Raw genomic sequence first — 21,391 nt, forward strand, 5'->3', positions numbered from 1 at the left:
ACAGATAGTCCTCACTAAATATTGAAACTATTCTTTTTTTTTTAAATATTTGCCATACAAGAATATGAATTTCAAGATACTGTGTAAACTTGTAAATATTTAAAGGCCTTTATTTTATTGAATTGTATCATTTTTTCACTATATTTCATTTGGATTGGATTACAGTTCTGACCGTGACTAGGAAAAGTAAGCAATATGCCAAACCCCATCAGTATTAGCAACTACGTGAATACTTAAATTCACATAATATACAGTTGAAGTCCGAAGTTTACATACATTTAAACTCAGTTTTTCACAATTCCTGACATTTAATCCTAGTAAAAACTCCCTGTCTTAGGTCAGTTAGGATCACCACTTTATTTTAAGAAAGTGGAACGTCAGAATAATAGTATAGTGATTTATTTCAGCTTTTATTTATTTCATCACATTCCCAGTGGGTCAGAAGTTTACATACACTGAATTAGTATCTGGTAGCATTGCCTTTAAATTGTTTAACTTGGGTCAAACGTTTAGGGTAGCCTTCCACAAGCTTCCCACAATAAGTTGGGTGAATTTTGGCCCATTCCTCCTGACAGAGCTGGTGTAACTGAGTCAGGTTTGTAGGCCTCCTTGCTCGCACGCGCTTTTTCAGTTCAGCCCACAAATTTTCAACAGGATTGAGGTCAGGGCTTTGTGATGGCCACTCCAATAGCTTGACTTTGTCCTTTTTGCCACAACTTTGGAAGTATGCTTGGAGTCATTGTCCATTTGGAAGACCCATGTGCGACCAAGCTTTAACTTCCTGACTGATGTCTTTAGATGTTGCTTCAATATATCCACATAATTGTCCTACCTCATGATGCCATCTATTTTGTGAAGTGCACCAGTCCCTCCTGCAGCAAAGCACCCCCACAACATGATGCTGCCACCTCTGTTCTTCACGGTTGGGATGGTGTTCTTCAGCTTGCAAGCATCCCCCTTTTTCCTCCAAACATAACGATGGTCATTATGGCCAAACAGTTCTATTTTTGTTTCATCAGACCAGAGGACATTTCTCCAAAAAGTACGATCTTTGTCCCCATGTGCAGTTGCAAACCGTAGTCTAGCTTTTTTTATGGCGGATTTGGAGCAGTTGCTTCTTGCTTGCTGAGCGGCCTTTAAGGTTATGTTGATATAGGACTCATTTTACTGTGGATATTGATATTTTTGTACCTGTTTCCTCCAGCATCTTCACAAGGTCCTTTGCTGCTGTTCTGGGATTGATTTGCACTTTCCGCACCAAAGTACGTTCATCTCTAAGAGACAGAACGCGTTTCCTTCCTGATCGGTATGACGGCTGCGTGGTCCCATGGTGTTTATACTTGCGTACTATTGTTTGTGCAGATGAACGTGGTACCTTCAGGTGTTTGGAAATTGCTCCCAAGGATGAACCAGACTTGTGGAGGTCTGCAATTTTTTTTCTGAGGTCTTAGCTGATTTATTTAGATTTTCCCATGATGTCAAGCAAAGAGGCACTGAGTTTGAAGGTAGGCTTTGAAATACATCCACAGGTACGCCTCCAATTGACTCAAATGATGTCAATTCGCCTATCAGATGCTTCTAAAGCCATGACATTTTCTGGAATTTTCCAATCTGTTTAAAGGCACAGTCAACTTAGTGTATGTGAACTTCTGACCCACTGGAATTGTGATTAAGTGAAATAATCTGTCTAAATAATTGTTGGAAAAATGACTTGTGTCATGCACAAAGTAGATGTCCTAACCGACTTGCCAAAACTATAGTTTGTTAACAAGAAATTTGTGGAGTGGTTGAAAAACGAGTTTTAATGACTCCAACCTAAGTGTATGTAAACTTCCAACTTCAACTTTATTTCAAAATATTGCTGTTGATCACTGTTTGTCTACCACCTGTATTAAGATTGTGATACAGAATTGATTGCATTGAAGTTCTGGTTTGATAAGATTACAATTTGATTTCCTACTCACACACAGAGGTGTCTCTTCTCTCTGGTTGAATGAATTCTACCTATGAGTTATCTCCTATGGGCAAATGAAAAGTAGTGAGGGGAAATGAGGGTGGCCATTACTTTATGTTGTCTAAAAGTCGTTGTTCCTCCTCTAAAGTATCAGAGTCATTCACACCCTTCCTCTTGATCATAACCTTTCCATTTGTGCATATCATTAAGGCTATATGGTGGAAGCTCCACCATTACACTGCGTATACCCATCTAGATTCCTGACCCTTAGTATCTGCAGACATGGAAGGGTTGGGAACGGCTGTTAATGAACAGTCATTGGGACATGACCTCAATCCCAGATGCCCTTGCGTCAGATCCAGGGACACTGCACCAAAGACTAGCTTGCACTATGGGAAAGGATAATGATGATATCCATTCATTCAAAACATGTTTTAGAAATGTTGCTCTTAATGAATAATGATTGATTTTGTGTGTGTGTGAGAGAGAGTGTGCAAAGCTGTCAAGGCAAAGGGTGGCTACTTTGAAGAATCTCAAATATAAAATGGATTTGGATTTAACACTTTTTTTTGTTGGTTACTACATGATTCCATATGTGTTATTTCATAGTTATGATGTCTACACTATTATTGTACAATATAGAAAATAGTAAAACTAAATAAAAACCCTGGTATGAGTAGGTGTGTCCAAACTTTTGACTGGTACTGTATATCAGAACTTAAGAAGGGTACCAAATGCAATTTACACATTTGGATATCAAGGAAACCAAATAAATGAATAAATATTGTTTTTGAATCCATGCGACAACTAAGATTAGACAACTGTCAGAGCAAATAGCTTGGATGAATTCATCAACAGAGTAACCGTCAGAACATGTCAGTTTTCCATTGCCGCCTTCAGGATCTAGAATAGCCCTTTGGTGTCCATCGGGATGACAAGGACATATATTGTGAGTAACCATACTCTTAAATGAGTGGTTGACATGCACTATTCTGATTCACAGGCAAGGGTTTTGTGAAGTTGAATATCATAAAATGTGGCATGTTTTATTTGGGGTGCCAAATATTTTGTCACGAGTGTTGTTCCGAATGTTTTTCTTTAAGTGGTATATTCACATTTTATGTACAATTTGAAAATGGTATATTTACTACAATGTAAATACTTGTGATAATATTGTATAATTTCTTTTTTTGTATAACAGTAATTTACTGTATAATGTGTATAACACATTTAATTATTCCATTGTTAATAAAAGTTTTGCTCCACTTAAAAGCCATGATTTGTTAACGCAAGTGTTCATGAGGAAAATCTACAATGCAGACCACAACCTAGGCGCCCCCGCTCTTCTTCAAACCCATTGGAGGAAGGGGTCAGAGGGGAGGGACTTCTGGTTTTCTCATCCAATGGGTTTTGAGAAGGAGGCGAGGAGAGATGACGCAAGGAGTGTGCTATTGAGATAATCCCACATGTTGGCGGCGCCCTAATTGGGAAGGACGGGCTATTGGCACTGGCTGTAGCGGAATTTAATGGATTCGTATTTGATGCCATTCCATTGACTCCGTTCCAGACATTATGTGCCGTCCTCCTCTCAGCAGCCTCCACTGGACTTCTCTCAATGTGTCAATGTACTGCAAGGACATCAGTTTCATATCAAATTACATTATTTAGTTGAAGGATTACTGGGAGATAATTGTGTCCTTAATTACAATAAAACTTGACTGCATCTGTCTAACTTCGCGAGACTACATTCTCTATTGTCGTCTCTCTTCTGCACCATTATCGCGAGGTTTGATCAGCTGTTAGGTCTGTTTTTAGATTCTAGTGCTTGGACGGTCAACACGTGGGGAGGATCGAGAAAGAGACACAGACACAGAGTAGGGGAACACGTTGGGATTGAGTCGGGCCCGGAAAACGTAACATATCACGATCATTTAATTCACTGTGGCGGCACGGTGGACGTTTAAATACTGTAAGTATAATCCAAAGGTGTTAGTGTGAAATTGACAGCCATGGGCCCACAGATGTCAGATTGATATGTAGTCTAACTACATTCTAAATATCTCGAGTTGTTTAGCCGGTTGGCTACAATGTTGCGCTACTAAGTGTTTCATTCCAAGAAATGGAACAGTCGTTTTATTAAATTGGTTATAAATGTTCTGCTACTTTAGTAATCTGCAACCCATGTCATTGAGTGTGTATTTCACGCAGACATCGAACTATGTCATTTTAGAACGCAGAATAAACTACAACGAACTCAAAATATAAATGTTATGTTAATTTTGTGGTCTGTAGTCACCATTTTGTGTGTATGAGTTTGCTTGGACGGATAATGTGAATTGCTAGCAAACAAGGTGGCTATCCATTATGTCCAGTTAGCAAGCTAACGTGAAGGCTTCGAGGCCCACGATGCAGAGTTAGCCTAGCATTGCCAGGCTCGCCTACATGGCGACCACAATATCATAATGCAAGATATATGCGACGTTTGGTCACGAACTACTGTCTTGATTCTCTGCCAGGACACCATTGAGATGATATTGCCCCTACATTGTAGCGGAACGGTTTGTCGCATGCCTAGCATCTACACTGAATGGAGTGTCAGTCATAGTTCAGACTCAACGAAGATGGCTAACCGTATTCTAATGGTGGCTTAATGAATTAGGCAAGTAAATGCACTGTTTCCCCAAGATCTCGATTATATGTTTGGTTAGATCATGAATGTAATAATGTTGGGATTTTTAACTCTTGGTCCATGGGTTTTTAACTGGTTCATCAGTGTTTGTTACAATAGTGTAGGGCTAACCGGCTAACTTGATAACGTTACATTGTAAATCATCAAGTGCTGCGGCCACCATGTTTTTATTAACTCAATGTGTAGGTCATAGCTAGAAAGTTACCTTGCCCAGACATTATGCAGCTATTGCTCAAGCACTGGGAGCCTCGAAACTTTGCCAGTTATCCTACATTTAACCGCGTCATTTGTCAGTCTCTGCTTTGGAATGACAAGTTGTAGCTATAGCCTTGCTGTAGGTTATCAAGTAGCGGTGCACAGGCTATTTCTGAAGCCCCAAAGCAACGTCTCGGATTGTAGCCTGACACTTTAATTCAGAGGTCCACTTTTATGGGACGCTGTCGGTTCACAATGAAACTGTAATTTAAATATTCGCTATCACAATTAAAGTATTATTATAGGGCCTATAATAAACTATTGTTGGTCCCGCGTTTTAGAGTACTGCTATGGGAATAACTCTCGTAGGATAGACTACAACTGCGGACCAGAAATCTCTCGACTGGGGGAGAAACATTATTATCGTATGTATGCTTTGTAAGATTTCCTCGTATTCCAGGTGCAGCATCGCTGTGTAATAAACTGCTCGTGCTCAGTGCCATGAATGTTTTGTGAAGTGTAAAGCAAATGCCGACTGACCCTTCCCTTGTCTACCTCCAAGGTCGTACATATCTCATCTTGATTCTTTCGAGTGTACAGTCAGGCCTGCTAGGCATGCATATGCAGAGCGAAAGACTAACCAAATCCTTTTATTAGGCACTGGAGTAACTTTGTGTAGTTGGCCGTTATTCTAACCTTGTCAAAGGTGAATGTCAACAACTTATGACACTGGTTTTTCGTGTTTTTTTGCATTCCAGAACTTTTCCTGTTGAAAAACAATATCCCAAGTATAAATAAGTACACACACGTAATCATACCCAAAATGTTTTGAGCAAAACTGCAAACTTCAAGGAGTTGGTCTGATGAGTGCACTCTGTCACTGGCCTCCCCCTTGCTCGAGGGAAAAATAGAGGATCAATAGACAACAAAAGGGGCGGCAGGTAGTCTAGTGGTTAGAGCGTTGGGCCAGTAATGAACGGTTGATAGATCAAATTCCTGAGCTGACAGGGTAAAGATCTGTCGATCTGCCCCTGAACAAGGCAGATAACCCACTGTTCCTAGGCCGTCATTGTAAATAACAATTTGTTCTTAACTGACTTGCCTAGTTAAATAAAAAATATATAAATAAAGAGCAAAGGCCCACCCCCATCTTGTGCCATGTCATGAATACCTGGACTACCTATTACAAAGTGGCTTTGGTTATGTAAATCAGGTGATTTAAATTGGGTGAAAAGGAGCCTGGAGTGCATCTTTAACATGGACCTTCAACTAGTCTGCATAACGAGAGGAATCTGGTGAATTTGCCTTGAGTACAGCATATATAAAGTGATTTAAAGTTCCAACATGTTGTTTAATCCGATATGGTATGTCGGATTTTTATAGTATTGTGTGTGTATTCTACAATGTAGAAAATAGTAAAAATAAAGAGAACCTTAAATGAGTAGCTGTGTCCAAACTTTTGACTGGTACTGTAGTTGTGGCGATCAAGAAAATGGAGGGTATAGGAGTTAGCGTTGCTTGAGTATTTTGTGCCAAACAGATGCTGTTAGATTACAGTAATTATTTTTCTGTCCATTTGGAACACTGTAAACAACATTTAATAAGTGTACCAGAGAGTCTATTCTAACGGAAATTATAAACTGGGTGGTTCGAGCCCTGAATGCTGATTGGCTGACAGCCGTGGTATATCAGACCAGGGGGGTTGTGGTATTTGGCCAATAGACCACGGCTAAGGGCTGTATCCAGGCACTCGGTGTTGCTTCGTGCATAAGAACAGCCCTTAGCTGTGGTATATTAGCCATATACCACACCCATTCATTTGCTTAAAAATAATATATATAAAGCCTTTATTACAGAAGACTCAAAACAGTTGCATGCATTCCTGAATTGCAGTTTCTTTTTTAGGCTAAATATTCAAAGCTCCCTTTGTTTAATTACTAAAATGCTTGATTGCATTTCAAAGAATGAATGTCTAGTATGCTGTGTGATGGCATGAATTAATTAATGATTGATTGATACAGTAGCCTTTTGATTGAAATATCAGCCTAAGTAAGGTATTAAGGCTAAACAGGAGACACTCTTAGGCCTTCGGCTTGATGATGGTTATGCTGGGCTGCTATACAAAGCCTACTAATGATAACAACGTGACTTATTATGATAATGAGGATCATGATAATAATTGGAATAAGGAGATCAAGAAAAGAGGGTATAGGAGTGAGAGCTGCGTGTATATTATGTGATGAACAGGTGCTGTTACAATATTTTTCTGCCTGTTTGGGACAGCGTAAACAGCACTAAATTATAAGTAATGCCATTCTGTTCTAACCCAAACAATTGTAAAGCCTTTATTACAGCATAGCAAAGATTTAAAAACAGCCGTATCTGTGAAATTGCTTTATCTGACATTTTGCCGTTGTGAGAGGCTTGGCGCTGACAGAATCACTAGGATATTAAACAAATACTCAGGCAAGCAGGAGCTGTCTTATTTCTTTAGATATATTTGGAGGATTTTTAAAGCCAAGCACGTTTAACAGTTAGGATATTTGATTATAGACCTAGCCAATTAGGCCAAGGCAAGAGCTATTTCCTCGTCGCTGCTGCCTCCGCCGCATTGTTGTCAATCCCAATATTCTGGTAAACTTTGCTATTATTCACGTAGCAACATAGGGAAATGTGCGTATTCTACAGCGCAATGAAGATTGTTTCAGAACCAAGGACGGCGACCATATCTAACGCAGAAGAAAGTGCATTTCTTATAAAATATTAGATTTTTTAGTGTTGCACCATTATTTTTACATAATATGCCATTTCAATTTCACATGTTTTAGAGTGATGGACTGCCATCCCTGTGGCCTCCGCAATGGATTAGTCCACTGAGACAGGTGCCAATCAGACAGGTGTCTTGTGCACTATGGGGGGGGAAAGTGAATTGCGACTGCTTAACTGAAGAAATCTTGGTAGACTAAATTGGGCAGCCCAAAGTACATTACACAAACCGTTGTGCCTGGCACCTACAACAATACCCCGTTTAAAGGCACTTACATATTTTGTCTTGCCCATTCACCGTCTGAATGGAACACATACACAATCCAGGCCTAAACATCCTTCTTTAACCTGTCTCTTCCCCTTCACCTACACTGATTTGAGTGTGACATCAATAATAGATCATAGCTTTCACCTGGTCAGTCTGTCATGGAAAGATCAGGTGTTCTTAATATTTGTATACTCAGTGTATTCTAGTGTTAGAAGCTACACAATAATCTATATAATTTGCCTACAGAGTATTGAAATGGACAGCAAGGAATGTATAATTTGCTAACCAGGTCCAAGCACCTTGCCATTCACTATGGAACATGCCACGAGGCTCTGTTTTGATAGAGAAGCTACTGGGTCATGACAAAGGGAGAACAGGTTTTGAAATGGGTTGATACAGGCAGTCCTTTTTTTTCCTACTAGTTGGTCTTTTGACCAATCAGATCAGCTCTGAAAATATCTGATGTGATTGGTTAAAAGACCAATTTGTGGGAAAATTCTCAAAATTGGGCTTTCTGTGTAAACGCAGCATTGGTGAACATGTCTAAGAAACCCTCATTTTTGATCTCTCTGCCCCACTGAAAACGGCCCTTTGTTTCTCTGGAGGCATTTGAAGGCTACCTGTTTTTCCCCTGCGCATCAACATCTTTACCTGAGTCATTTTTAAGGCAGCCCACCATTCACCTCTAATCCTATGTCATTCATCAACAAGCCTCTTATAGGTCCCTCCATCAGGTGAAATAAGTGATGGACGCATACAAATGGCAGAGGAAAGCCCTCATTTTCTGCTCATTGGAAAGTTCTGTCTGCCTCAGTTTTGGGGTATGAAGAAACTGAAATATGGTTAAAATCCCAGTGATTAGAGCCTCCTCACACACAGCTCCCATTCAGATAAGGCTATCATGGTCCCTGGCTGTCTACCTGTACAGTGCAGACTGACTCTGTCAATTCCAGCTTTACAATGGCCTGGAACGCACAGAACACGTAGTTCAAAGTCCATGGTGATCAGACCTGGCTCGTGTGTGTGTGTGTGTGTGTGTGTGTGTGTGTGTGTGTGTGTGTGCGCTAAGGGGCAGTGGAAGCCCAGCTGCCACACACCCTAGTAGGCTGGGTGAAAGAAGAAGGGGGGGGAGAGTTCCTTCCTTCTACAGGCTGGACCTGCTCTCGGTCTGTTAAGGAAAGGCATGCACAGACTTCATTTTTTAATATGGAGTGCTTCGACCAATCAGCAGTGGAGGAGCTGGGCATGCCCAGTAGGTACAGGGAGGTTAAACATTAGCCCTGATGGTGGCACAACCACTCCTCCTGCTAGAAACTAGATCTTTGTGTTGCAGCTTGTTTTGGTTCACAAGTAGAAACAAATATTACTTCTAGGCCTCGGGAATGGGAATTTCTGTCTTTGAACGTTTCTCAACAAGGCAGTAGAAAACCATGGTGTGACCTATGTCTGGTATGGGGCTTTTATAGGCATACATGTATGTTAGGTTCAGGCTGCTGCGTCTTTCTTCACCGGGGGCTGTTGACAAAAGTGCTGTGTCTTCAGTGTTTTATGTATCCCAAAACATTGTGCAGTTCATCAATTCAACTTGTGTGGCATGAGAACTAATTTTCAGGAATGATTTCACTACTTTACTATAAGTCATTTGTTCATCTAGGCCTATTCACAGGAGTAACGCCTTATCAGGTTTCATTTCAGTAGTTTCTTTGAAGCTCTGCTCCCACCTGTTAACTGCCATGCTAGTTTTTAAAGCATTTATTTCCTTAAAGCCTTTTTGGCAAAGCTACCTACCATAGGACAGTTTCCTTTTGACCATCACATGTTGTTCTCCCAGTGCCATGCTTATTGTCAGAGCTGTGTGAACAGGGCAGATGTTTGGAATCTGTTTGCCACTCACGCACCCTTCTAGTTGCTGTGGGTGTCATTACACACGATAGAATACCTATATAGAATATACGCACTATAGAATACCTGCTATGGTCTTTACACTACATTACCCAGGCGTATTATGCCATTTTTGGGGTGAGTGTCAAATGAGACACTTAGGCTATTCAAAATGTCTTAACTTTAATATCTTGTTTGACACTATAATCCTGCACTCCAAATTAGTGAAACTGAAAGACTCACAGATCTCCCTCCAATAAGCTAACCTCAGTCTTTCTCGCTCTCTTTCTCCCCCTCGCTCTCTTTCTCCCCTTCGCTCTCTTTCTCCCCCTCGCTCTACAGGTGTAGCTGCTAGGGTCCTGAGGAGATGCCACTGAGGTTCCGGTCCATTGTCCCGTACACACTGCCTGGAGTGCTGGCGCTTATAGGCTGGTGGTGGTACATCTCGCGCAAGAAAGAGCGAATCACCAACCATGACAGTGAGGAGGGGGCAGCGGCCATGGGCCTGCTGGCTTCCCCGGCCCCCAGTGACGGCAGCAACGGCCTGGTAGAGAAAGGAACAGTGTCCGTCTGCGCCACAGCCACTACCCCCACAACCAGCAGCAGCTGCAGAGAGAGAACAGCCAGCAGCAGAGTCAGACCATCCAAGACCAAAGAGCAACGGTCAACAGAACAGGAGGTAGTAGCTCAGATTCACATCCCGGCCATTAAGGCCCAGGCAGTAGAGGTACAGAGTACATCCTGTTCACCTACAGAGAGGGCCTCCCACCACCCAGACAGAGCCAACGCAGTCACAGACCCTGGTGTAGATAGGTGCCAACAGACACCCAGGAGCAGTTCTTCTCCTGCAGCCTCAACCTTACCAACACAGACCAGGAAGGAGAGCTGGGCTCTCCAGGGAGAACGCGGGGCCACTGGGCAGAGACCGCCAGCCGCCATTGCCTATGTTACAAAGCCGGTGAAATCAACGGTTACTGAGCAGCTCCCTGCTTCAGTGAAGGAGGCCATCTCCACAGCATCAGAAGCACTTGTACTCTCCCAGACGGCCCACGCCACGACTAGTTCCTCCACAGCAGACCTGATGAATGCAGAGAGGCCTGAGCCAGAGGGGGAGGTGGCAGCAGCACATGAGGCAGCAGTGGCCTTCACCCAGAACCTACAAGTGGAGCTGGTGGCTAAAGATGCCCTCCTGGTCCCCTCCAGCAGTACCAAAAATGAGTTGCCCTCCTCGTCTTTCGTCCCAGCTGAGACACGGGCCCAGGCCCTGAAAGTAGTCACACATGAGCCTCTTTTCCCAGAGACCCCCACATCTTCGCAGGGCTCCTACCATGCTGTTGTGACTAGTACTTCGGCCTTCCCGGCCCAAGGCCCCCAGCAGGAAAACGGGCCCCCCTGCAGCAGCGAGGAGCTGGAGGACCTGGCAGCAGGTCTGATCACTGAGGTCATCTGGGCAGCCACCCAGGAGGTCCTCAGTGTTACCTCCTGTCCAGAGACCTGGCTCGGCCAATCCGCTGCCGAGCCCTGCTGCAGAAGCACCCCGCTGGCCAATGGGAGGCAATGCTCTGAGCAAGAGCCACTCACAAGGAACATGGATGAAGGGCCCTCCCCAATAAGCCACGCTGAGACGGAGTGGAGAGCGCAGCAGAAAGAAGGGATGCCCAACGGTTGCCCGCCCGCCCCGGCATGGGAGCCAATGGGGACAGCAAACGCACTGAGTAACCCCTGGGCGGCGGCAGCAGCAGCATCCTCGCAGGAGGGGAGGCGTGAGGTCAGCAGCGTACCTGTCAACCTGGACAAACTGAAGGGAAATGGAGGGGTGGTGGTCGAGGACTCAGCCTGCAGTACGTGCCACTCTGAGGATGGGGTCAGCAGTGAGGACCAGCAGAGCAGGGAGAGCCAGGAGGATCTGATCCAGGTGTCAGGGATGTCTGAGGGGGAGGGTGGTCTGCGCCAGGCCCCAGAAGAGGTAGTGACCAAGGAACAAGTGATGGCAGCCCTACCAGGCCATGTGCTGGGGGCTGTTGGCGACGTGAAGAGGCTCAACGGGATGGCCCTGAGGAACGGTTCTCATGGGATGAGTGAGACTGAGACCGATCAGTCTGGAGGTAGGAGTACAGACCACACCACACCCTGTAGTGGGGTCAGGCTCATAGCAGCACTGATCTACACATGGCTCCTCTCAGCTGCTCAAATTCCCAAACAGCGTGTGATGGAGGCTCAGAACACAGACTCATGGGCTCTCTTCTGTCGTAGGGTCTCTCCTCCCTAGTTTCTCCAGACATGGGGGCAAACTAAGGGCAGAACAAGAGCGCCTTCTGTGTCATCACAGAGAGCCCTTTGTTCAACATTAGATTACATCTAACAACATTAAAAAGCTGAGGGAAATGTTTGATTGCATGGACTATCATTTGGAAAGTCACTGGCCTTGGTCTTAGATCTGATAAAATAACTCTGTTCAGAAGTAGGCAAGTCTGTGTGAATTGGGGGTAGGGCATTTAATGGTCTCTGCTTCTATGCTGTACCTTTCCAATTCTAACTAATGACATCGCCAAATAGTAGCTGGAAGAGTAAAGGCCTGAAGTGGGCCAAAACAAGATGCCCATCTAAGAAATGCTTGCAGAATCATGTTGTGACTACCAGCTAGTCTGCCACCAGCAAAAAAAGCATACAGTAGAGGTGATAATATTCTTTACTTAATGTTCTTTGCTGTTGATGGTGGCTAATACAGAACAGTGTGGCGGCTAGTTACCCTTCATAGTGTAGGATGAAGTTAGTCCTTAGATGCTGTTTTACTACTTTCCACCCTGAGGCTATAGGGGCTCTAGCTGGGTTTCTACTAGATACCACCCTGAGGCTATAGGGGCTCTAGCTGGGTTTCTACTAGATACCACCCTGAGGCTATAGGGACTCTAGCTGGGTTTCTACTAGATACCACCCTGAGGCTATAGGGACTCTAGCTGGGTTTCTACTAGATACCACCCTGAGGCTATAGGGGCTCTAGCTGGGTTTCTACTAGATACCACCCTGAGGCTATAGGGGCTCTAGCTGGGTTTCTACTAGATACCACCCTGAGGCTATAGGGACTCTAGCTGGGTTTCTACTAGATACCACCCTGAGGCTATAGGGACTCTAGCTGGGTTTCTACTAGATACCACCCTGAGGCTATAGGGACTCTAGCTGGGTTTCTACTAGATACCACCCTGAGGCTATGGGGACTCTAGCTGGGTTTCTACTAGACACCACCCTGAGGCTATGGGGACTCTAGCTGGGTTTCTACTAGACACCACCCTGAGGCTATGGGGACTCTAGCTGGGTTTCTACTAGATACCACCCTGAGGCTATGGGGACTCTAGCTGGGTTTCTACTAGATACCACCCTGAGGCTATGGGGACTCTAGCTGGGTTTCTACTAGATACCACCCTGCGGCTATGGGGACTCTAGCTGGGTTTCTACTAGATACCACCCTGAGGCTATGGGGACTCTAGCTGGGTTTCTACTAGACACCACCCTGAGGCTATGGGGACTCTAGCTGGGTTTCTACTAGATACCACCCTGCGGCTATGGGGACTCTAGCTGGGTTTCTACTAGATACCACCCTGCGGCTATGGGGACTCTAGCTGGGTTTCTACTAGATACCACCCTGCGGCTATGGGGACTCTAGCTGGGTTTGGGGAGCTGTACTTTTTGCTTAGGGGGCAAGTTGTGATGTCACAAAATGGAAGAACCACACCTAAAGCCTGCTGGGTGTTCCTGAAAGGTTAGCGGTCACACAGAAGGTGAAGACTCAGTCCAGTGAAGGTGTCATTGTGTTTTTGGTCTGTCAGAGCAGCACTGTGATCAGATGTGCCTGGTAAGAGCCATAGTGGTGTGCACGTGTGGGTGGACTTTGGATTAATGTTGGGTTAGTGGCCTTATGCCCTGTGTGTGATTTGTTTGATTAACAGCTCAATGACTTATGTGTGGGGTGAAGTGGGTGATCTGGTGTATGTGTCTTAAACTTTGAGTTGTGTGTGTAAATGTGCACGTGTCTATCTTTTATTTTGTTTTATTTATCCAGTTGTGTGTTGTTTTTTAGGGTACATGTTTGTTAGACTCCAGTCATGTTTGGATGTGTAATTGTGAGTTGGTAAAAGACTTGTCTGACTCAGGACTGTGTGTGTTCAGGCTCGGATGTGAACAGTATGGATTCGGTGGATAGTGGCTGCACCATGGGGGCTAGGGACAGTAGTGGCAGCCCTGCCATGGCTCTGGGCTCTGAACTTATCGTTTGGGAGATTGAGGTGCCAAAGGTGAGCCTGCTCCATCCCAACACCCACACCCAGAGACTTGACTAATATTCAGAGGAAAATCCACTAGTTCCTTAGAATTGAGTCTCTTATCACATTCATTCTAACCCAATATCTCCTTGTAATGTCTTCTTCCGTTTCTGTTCTCTCCCTCTCTCAGCATCTGGTGGGTCGGTTAATTGGGAAACAGGGGCGATACGTGAGCTTCCTGAAGCAAAGCTCTGGTGCAAAGATCTATATCTCCACCCTGCCTTACACTCAAGAGTTCCAGATCTGCCACATAGAGGGTGAGTGGGGTAGTCCTCTACCGTCAGGAGCAAATGAGTCACTTGGCTGTAGATAGTGTACTGGTAGTAGAATTCTGCTGTTTTATTGTGTGTCCCTACTAGGCTCCCAGCAGCAGGTGGACAAAGCGTTGTCCCTGATCGGGAAGAAGTTTAAGGATTTGAACCTGACCAACCTCTATGCCCCCCCACCTCTGCCGCTCACGCTGCCCTCGCTGCCCATGACCTCCTGGGTAAGCATGGTACCTATAGAGCCTGGATGGGTTGTGCAGGGTTCCCTTCTCTTTCTGTCTTTTTGTCTCTCCATCTCTCAAATCTGTTCAAACATGCTTTATTTGCACGACAGTTAAGGTGCTGCTAATTGATTTGAGAGAAAGTGGTTTAACTTAAAGAATGAGATCTGCCCTTATGGCTTCTCATTTGAAAGTTGTTAACTTAACTCTGTTCCTTCTCTCAGCTCCTGCTCCCCAGCGGTGTCACCGTGGAGGTGTTAACTCTGTTCCTTCTCTCAGCTCCTGCTCCCCAGCGGTGTCACCGTGGAGGTGTTAACTCTGTTCCTTCTCTCAGCTCCTGCTCCCCAGCGGTGTCACCGTGGAGGTGTTAACTCTGTTCCTTCTCTCAGCTCCTGCTCCCCAGCGGTGTCACCGTGGAGGTGTTAACTCTGTTCCTTCTCTCAGCTCCTGCTCCCCAGCGGTGTCACCGTGGAGGTGTTAACTCTGTTCCTTCTCTCAGCTCCTGCTCCCCAGCGGTGTCACCGTGGAGGTGATCGTAGTGAACATTGTGTCGGCGGGTCACCTCTTCGTCCAGCAGCACACACACCCTACGTACCACGCCCTGCGCAGCCTGGACCAGCAGATGTTCCTGTGTTACTCCCAGCCAGAGACACCCACCCTGCCCTCACCTGCTGAGGGTAAGAGACCCCCAAGGAGGGACGTGCATGGATGGATGTCTTTTGAACCAGTTGTGTGTGTGTGTGTGTGTGTGTGTGTGTGTGTGTGTGTGTAATCCAGACTCGATGCTTACCTTCTCTCTGTCTCAGTGGGGGTGATCTGTGCGGCGCCGGCGGTAGAGGGAGCCTGGTGGAGAGCCCAGGTCATCTCCTTCTACAAAGAGACCAGCGAGGTTGAGATACGATATGTGGACTATGGTGGCTATGACCGAGTGAAGATTGACACACTACGGCAAATAAGGTGAGCCCCCTTCAGACTCTGAAGGCTGAAAAAAAACATGGCTAGTTGATGCACATTTTCAGAGTTGCGGTCAATTTCTTTCCAACTCAAGTCTATTTCAGAGGAAGTTGTCAGAACTGGAATCTTTTCATACTTTCTAAGCTGTTTTCATTCCATTTTCCTTCATTTCTTTCCTAAGTTGACTTTTTTAGGTAAAATCGACACCAGTCTTGCTAGGTATAGCAGCCCTTCATTGTAAATAAGAATGTGTTCTTAACTGACTTGCCTAGTTAAATAAAAGTCAAATAAAAAAATATGAAGTATTCATTCAACCATTTTTGTTTGGAAATTGTGCCCCCCTCTGGTCAAATAGTTGTCATTTTTAGAGAGAACTGAATGTTATGTAAGAAAGGATGGTGGGACTTTCTGCACACTGACTGAATGCTCTTATTTAAAATCTGTATGTTCAGGTCGGACTTCGTAACATTACCGTTCCAAGGTGCAGAAGTATTACTGGACAACATCGCCCCCCTTCCAGGTAATGTCAAATAGCTAAAGAAAAGGACATGGTACAGTTTACTTGCGATATATGTCTTATTCTCAAGGACACTCTCCAAAATCAAGAAACTTTCCCAATTGAATGTCAAACTGTTCCAAAGTCAGCCGGCCTGTGGAAGTCTGCTGTTGTCATTTATGTTAATAAGTCTGTAAATGCATCAATCCACAGGAGAGAATAGCTTTTCAACCGAGGCCACCTCTGCACTGGAGGAGATAACGAGAGGGGTAGCACTGCTTGCACAGGTAACAAAACTATAGCACCCAGCACCAGGCAGATAACAGGAAGACACTGTACTATACTGCACTCTACTGTACTGCACTATACTCTACTGTACTGCACGCTACTGTACTGTACTGCGCGCTACTGTACTGTAGTGCGCGCTACTCTACTGTACTGTACTGCGCGCTACTGTACTGTACTGCGCGCTACTCTACTGTACTGCGCGCTACTGTACTGCGCGCTACTACTGTACTGCGCACTACTCTACTGTACTGTACTGCGCGCTACTCTACTGTACTGCGCGCTACTGTACTGTACTGTGCGCTACTCTACTGTACTGCGCGCTACTGTACTGCGCGCTACTACTGTACTGCGCACTACTCTACTGTACTGCGTGCTACTGTACTGTACTGCACGCTACAGTACTGTACTGCGCGCTACTGTACTGCGCGCTACTGTACTGCACTGCGCGCTACTGTACTGCACTATACTCTACTGTAATGTACTGCACTATACTCTACTGTAATCTACTGTACACTAATCAGAAGGTAATTGGTTGCTAACCTGGCTGTTTCCTTTCTTCCAGGTCACAAACTACGACAACAACACTGGTCTCCCATTGGTCCAGATGTGGAACATGGTTGGAGAAGAGGTACATTGATGATGGGATTTGGCATGAAAATGTTTACTTTTTTGGAAGTTTAGACAAAAAGTGTTTGAAATATTTCAATGTAATTGTAAGCATTTCCATTTGGTGCAGTGGATAGTCTTTCATTGTGGTGTATGGTTCAAGAACTTCTGTATTTAACAATGCAAGACATTTTCACCTAAACATTCTGATGGCTGACAAACCACTCAGTATCAATTGTTATTTTACACTAATATGATGAATCTGTCTTTCTCTCCATTTCCGTCCAGCTGGTATCAGTTAACCGCACACTGGCAGAGCGAGTGTTGGGTACCTGGGTGGACAGCTTTTGAACCTCGCTGCCCCCTACTCATCAACCCCTTCTCAGTTCTACCACACCCCTCCTAGATCCCTTCTTCTGACCTAATCTCTGGAGTCTGACCCAACCAGCCCTCCAGAAACACCCCATAACACTTCAATGGAAGAACACAACCACTGGATTTTGGGAATAATTTTGTTTTTTTTGTGGCTTTTTTACACCAGATTTCACAAAGAATAAAAATGGTTGTATGCAGAAAAAATATGAAGTACTACTTCAGAATAAGCCAACTCCCCTCCTCTCCTCCCCCACACACCAAAAGAACTTAAAGAAGGAAAATAAAGTACTTGTACATTTTAAAAATAGATCTATATTGTAAATAAAGGTTGGTCTGATTTTTCGTCCTTCCTGACATTTCACTCCACAACTTTGCCTGTGGATTCTCATCATGCTGTGGATGTATAACTCAACTCAATAGGAAAGAGTGTCAATGGAGAACTAACCTCACTGTCAGCTGTAATTACATGTATACACTTGTATAGTGATATCAAAGGAATTGGGCTTTGAAGACTGGGCTAAGTGTGGGGTTTCTATATTATTGTATGTAGTGCAGTAGCCAGTCCCCATTTCATGTGCCGGCAGGCTGTGTCTCGTCGTTTGGCCTCATCATGACAGCCATGGACATACAGGCCTGGGGGCTAAGAATGGCGTCTGGATTCATGGTTGTGACTGACGCCCTCGTCTATGGAGACAAATAAATGTAGATCTCTGCTTTGTTGCCGTTAACCACAGTCAAGGAAACGGACGGAGTGGGGGGGATTCCTTTCTCCGACCACCTGACTTGGGTGACTGACTGGGAGAATGTGCAGAACCGGGATCCCAGGAGTCGCTGAAGGCCTGCTCATCTGCCCTGGCCTCTCCAGTCTGTACAACACTGTGGCCTTATGGAGAAACCGAACGGGCTTCCTTTTCTGGGATCTCCAACTGACCTGCAAGCAGACCAAGCTGACCCATCTTTCCCCATGCAATCGCTGGTTGCCTTCAGCATCTATCCATTGTCCTGCCTGGCATCTCAGCTGATGCACCCACCACTACATTTCAGATCCACTACTGTTGTCTGGCACTGGAGTTGTTGAGTCTGGGACATGACATGGAAGGGTAGGGGTGCACTAGCTCCACCCCCCCTCCTTCTTGACTGACTCCAGGGGCATCGCGCAACTCTTGGTGCAACTGTCTAAGGACTTTGAGAGAGGACACCACTGTGCAGTTAGCATTGGTGTGTGTGTGTGGAAACACTACAGCCACGGACAGGCCTCTGATACCTGACCAGGAACTCTTACAAAGCATCTTACGTTAACATAACTTAGCCCTGCTCAGTCAGGATAGGTCCAGTGCTTATATTAAAATCAGTCTGTCTTCTAATATGCATGTTAACCTGCCCAGGTCTGCGTCCCTCTTAAGGTCTTCACTGTGTTTTCTCCTACATACTTACCCCGTAACATTAGTACACTTTACATTTGTGTTGCAGTTTCCATACTTACAAGCAGTTTAATGGATCCTAAATGAAGTCTTGCGGACAACACGAGGGTTGAATGTGTTTTTGTAGCCCATTTGCACTGTGGGAAATTAGGTCCTTGACGCTACCGGTCCTCTTCACTCAGCAGCGTATGAAAGTGAGCCATGAGAATCAGTCTCTCACGCTGCAGATATTATTGTAAAAGATGGCTTCATACTGTGATCTGCTTTGGTCTTGTTGGGTTTTGCATAGGAATTAATTGCTTTGTCATTTATTGAACAGAATACACTTTTTAATATTTAACTGCTTATTTTTCCTGATGGGTGGTGGTGTTGTTGTCGCCCCCTTAATTGAATTGCTCTGGTAATAAGGCAGCTTCCGTCCCTGTGCTTGGTCTTATTGAAGTTAAGAACCAGGATAGATTTTGGATTTTACCTAACGGTTTCGCTTGACTATTCCTGCATTGCTATTAAACTTGACAGCGTTGGCATGTAAACCAAATGACAATACTTACCTCCTATACATATTGATCACATAGGTTAACTGCACTTTATCAACCTTGCTACTAGAGTATATATTTCACACATTTTGTGGGATTGATTGAACCATGTTTCAGGAGTGGTTCGTTATGAGGTTGATGCACATGCTGCTAGTTCAGAAGGCAGCTGTTGCGAGGTGTTTTTAAATGTCACTTATTAGTCAGTCCAGTGTTGGTACTGTATCTCCCCTACCCGATAACTGTTCATGTTTCTGGAACCATAGGAAATAAGGCTTCTAGCTACTATACTGAACAAAAATATAAACGTCAAGTGTTGGTCCCATGAGCTGAAATAAAATTACCCAGAAATGTTCCATACGCACAAAAAGCTTATTTCTCTCAAATTTTGTACACACGTTTATTTCCATGCGTGTTAGTGTGCATTTCTCCTTTGCCAAGATAATTCATCCACCTGATAAGTGTGGCATATCAAGAAGCTGATTAAACAGCATGATCATTACACAGGTGCATCTTGTGCTGGGGGACAATAAAAGACCACTATAATGTGCACAACACAATGCCACAGATGTCTCAAGTTTTGAAGGAGCGTACAATTGGCCTGCTGACTGCAGGAATGTCCAACTAAGCTGTTGCCGGGGGAAGTTTGTTTATTTCTCTACCATAAGCCCCCTCCAACATCGTTTTAGAGAATTTGGCAGTACGTCCAACCGGCCTCACAACCACAGACCACATGTAACCACGCCAGCCCAGGACCTCCACATCCGGTTTCTTAATTTCTTTCTGTAATAATGCCCTTTTTTGGGGAAAAAAACTATTCTGATTGGCTGGGACTGGCTCCCCAGTGGGTGGGCCTATGCCCTCCCAGGCCCACCAATGGCTGCACCCCTGCCCAGTCATGTAAATCCATAAATTGGGGGCAAATGAATTTATTTAAATGGACTGATTTCCTTAAATGAACTGTAACTCAGTAAAATCTTTGAGATTGTTGCATGTTGGGTTTATGTTTTTGTTCAGTATAACTTGCAACATATTCAAGGGGCGTACATGTCATGGCTTGCTTGGGTTAGAGTCCAAAGCTGGCGTGGAGCAGGAGCCATATTGTTTGATATTTTCAGCCCCTTAACTTCATGTTTCAAAGAGCCATTTCAAGCAATGTCCTCTTTGATTCCAGCTTGATTATGTCACAATCAGTAAAGATGAATTAATCCATTGATCCAAATGACACCCTTCTGTCCTGTCATCCAAACTCCTATCATGCTTGAAAGAACTAGAATTATTTCTTGACTTGTGCAGGTCTGTGTAAATAAGATATTTATTTCACTGGACTTTTGTATAACACTGGAAACAAAGGGAACATGTTTTTTTGTTTGTTTTGTTTTTGGTTCACCCCTTCCAAAACAGCTCGTTGTTCTGTTGGTAGGACTGGTTTGAAGTGTTTGCTTAGCTAGATAATTAATCATTTGATTTTTTAAACGAGTGTAAGAAATCCTGCTCAGAGCGTTTAACATGTACATGTCAGTTTTTGCGAGGCTCATCAAAGGTTTGGTTCTTGGTTGTACAGATCTATTAAAAAATAAAATAAAGTTATAAAAAATGCTACTCTTATGTTCTGAAGATGTTTGATTGTCTCTATATTACACCATATATGTGGAGGTGAACATCTAGTATACAGTTTATCATTATGTCCAAGCAGTGTTGATTCAATACTCCCACATGTACAGAATCACATATAGCACTTTATGACAACTGCTGATGTAAAAAGGGCTTTATAAAGTTTGATTGAAATTTCATAGCAAACAGTTAAAGGGCAACTCCACCACTTTTCAACCTAATTTTCATTGTCTCCAGTCCATTGTTTGCATATGTGAAAACAGTTCATTTCTACATTTTATAGAAAAGAATACAGCCTGATATAGAGGTCCTGGATGGCATGGAGCTGTGCCCAGTGATATACCGGGCCGTACGCACTACCCTCTGCAGCGCCTTGCGGTCGGATGCCAAGCAGTTGCCTTACCAAGCGGTGATGCAGTAAGTCAAGATTCTCTCAATAGAGCTGTAGAACCTTTTGAGGATCTTAGGTCCCATGACAAATCTTTTCAGACTCCTGAAGGGTGTTGTTGTGCGTTGCCTTCTTCACGACTGTGTTGGTGTGTGGACCA

General features: G+C 44.3%; 1 protein-coding gene across 2 annotated transcripts; it reads left to right on the plus strand.

The window, feature by feature from the left end:
* The first annotated feature begins 3,721 nt into the window (after positions 1-3,721).
* akap1b (A kinase (PRKA) anchor protein 1b) lies at positions 3,722-19,036 on the plus strand. 2 transcript variants are annotated; one of them, XM_029773540.1, is made up of 11 exons: positions 3,743-3,923; positions 10,096-11,858; positions 13,918-14,042; positions 14,200-14,326; positions 14,429-14,556; positions 15,056-15,233; positions 15,363-15,513; positions 15,963-16,030; positions 16,220-16,293; positions 16,857-16,922; positions 17,189-19,036. In XM_029773540.1, the coding sequence occupies exons 2-11, from the start codon at positions 10,121-10,123 to the stop codon at positions 17,249-17,251; spliced, it is 2,718 nt and encodes a 905-aa protein (XP_029629400.1). In that variant the 5' UTR covers positions 3,743-3,923; positions 10,096-10,120; the 3' UTR covers positions 17,252-19,036. The 2 variants fall into 2 exon arrangements, with proteins under 2 accessions (XP_029629401.1, XP_029629400.1); XM_029773541.1 differs by lacking the exons at positions 15,056-15,233; positions 15,363-15,513; positions 15,963-16,030; ... (1 more) ...; positions 16,857-16,922; positions 17,189-19,036 and adding an exon at positions 14,781-15,047 and having other exon boundaries at positions 3,722-3,923.
* Positions 19,037-21,391: the final 2,355 nt, after the last annotated feature.

The sequence above is a fragment of the Salmo trutta genome, chromosome 13 (genome assembly GCF_901001165.1).
Source record: "Salmo trutta chromosome 13, fSalTru1.1, whole genome shotgun sequence".
In the NCBI taxonomy this organism is placed as follows: Eukaryota; Metazoa; Chordata; class Actinopteri; order Salmoniformes; family Salmonidae; genus Salmo; species Salmo trutta.

Coding starts and splice junctions, on each gene's coding strand:
- akap1b (XM_029773540.1), top strand. CDS start 10,121: ATGCCACTGAGGTTCCGGTCCATTGTCCCGTACACACTGCCTGGAGTG. Junction 14,327..14,428: donor CCAGATCTGCCACATAGAGG/GTGAGTGGGGTA, acceptor TGTCCCTACTAG/GCTCCCAGCAGCAGGTGGAC. Junction 15,514..15,962: donor GACACACTACGGCAAATAAG/GTGAGCCCCCTT, acceptor CTGTATGTTCAG/GTCGGACTTCGTAACATTAC.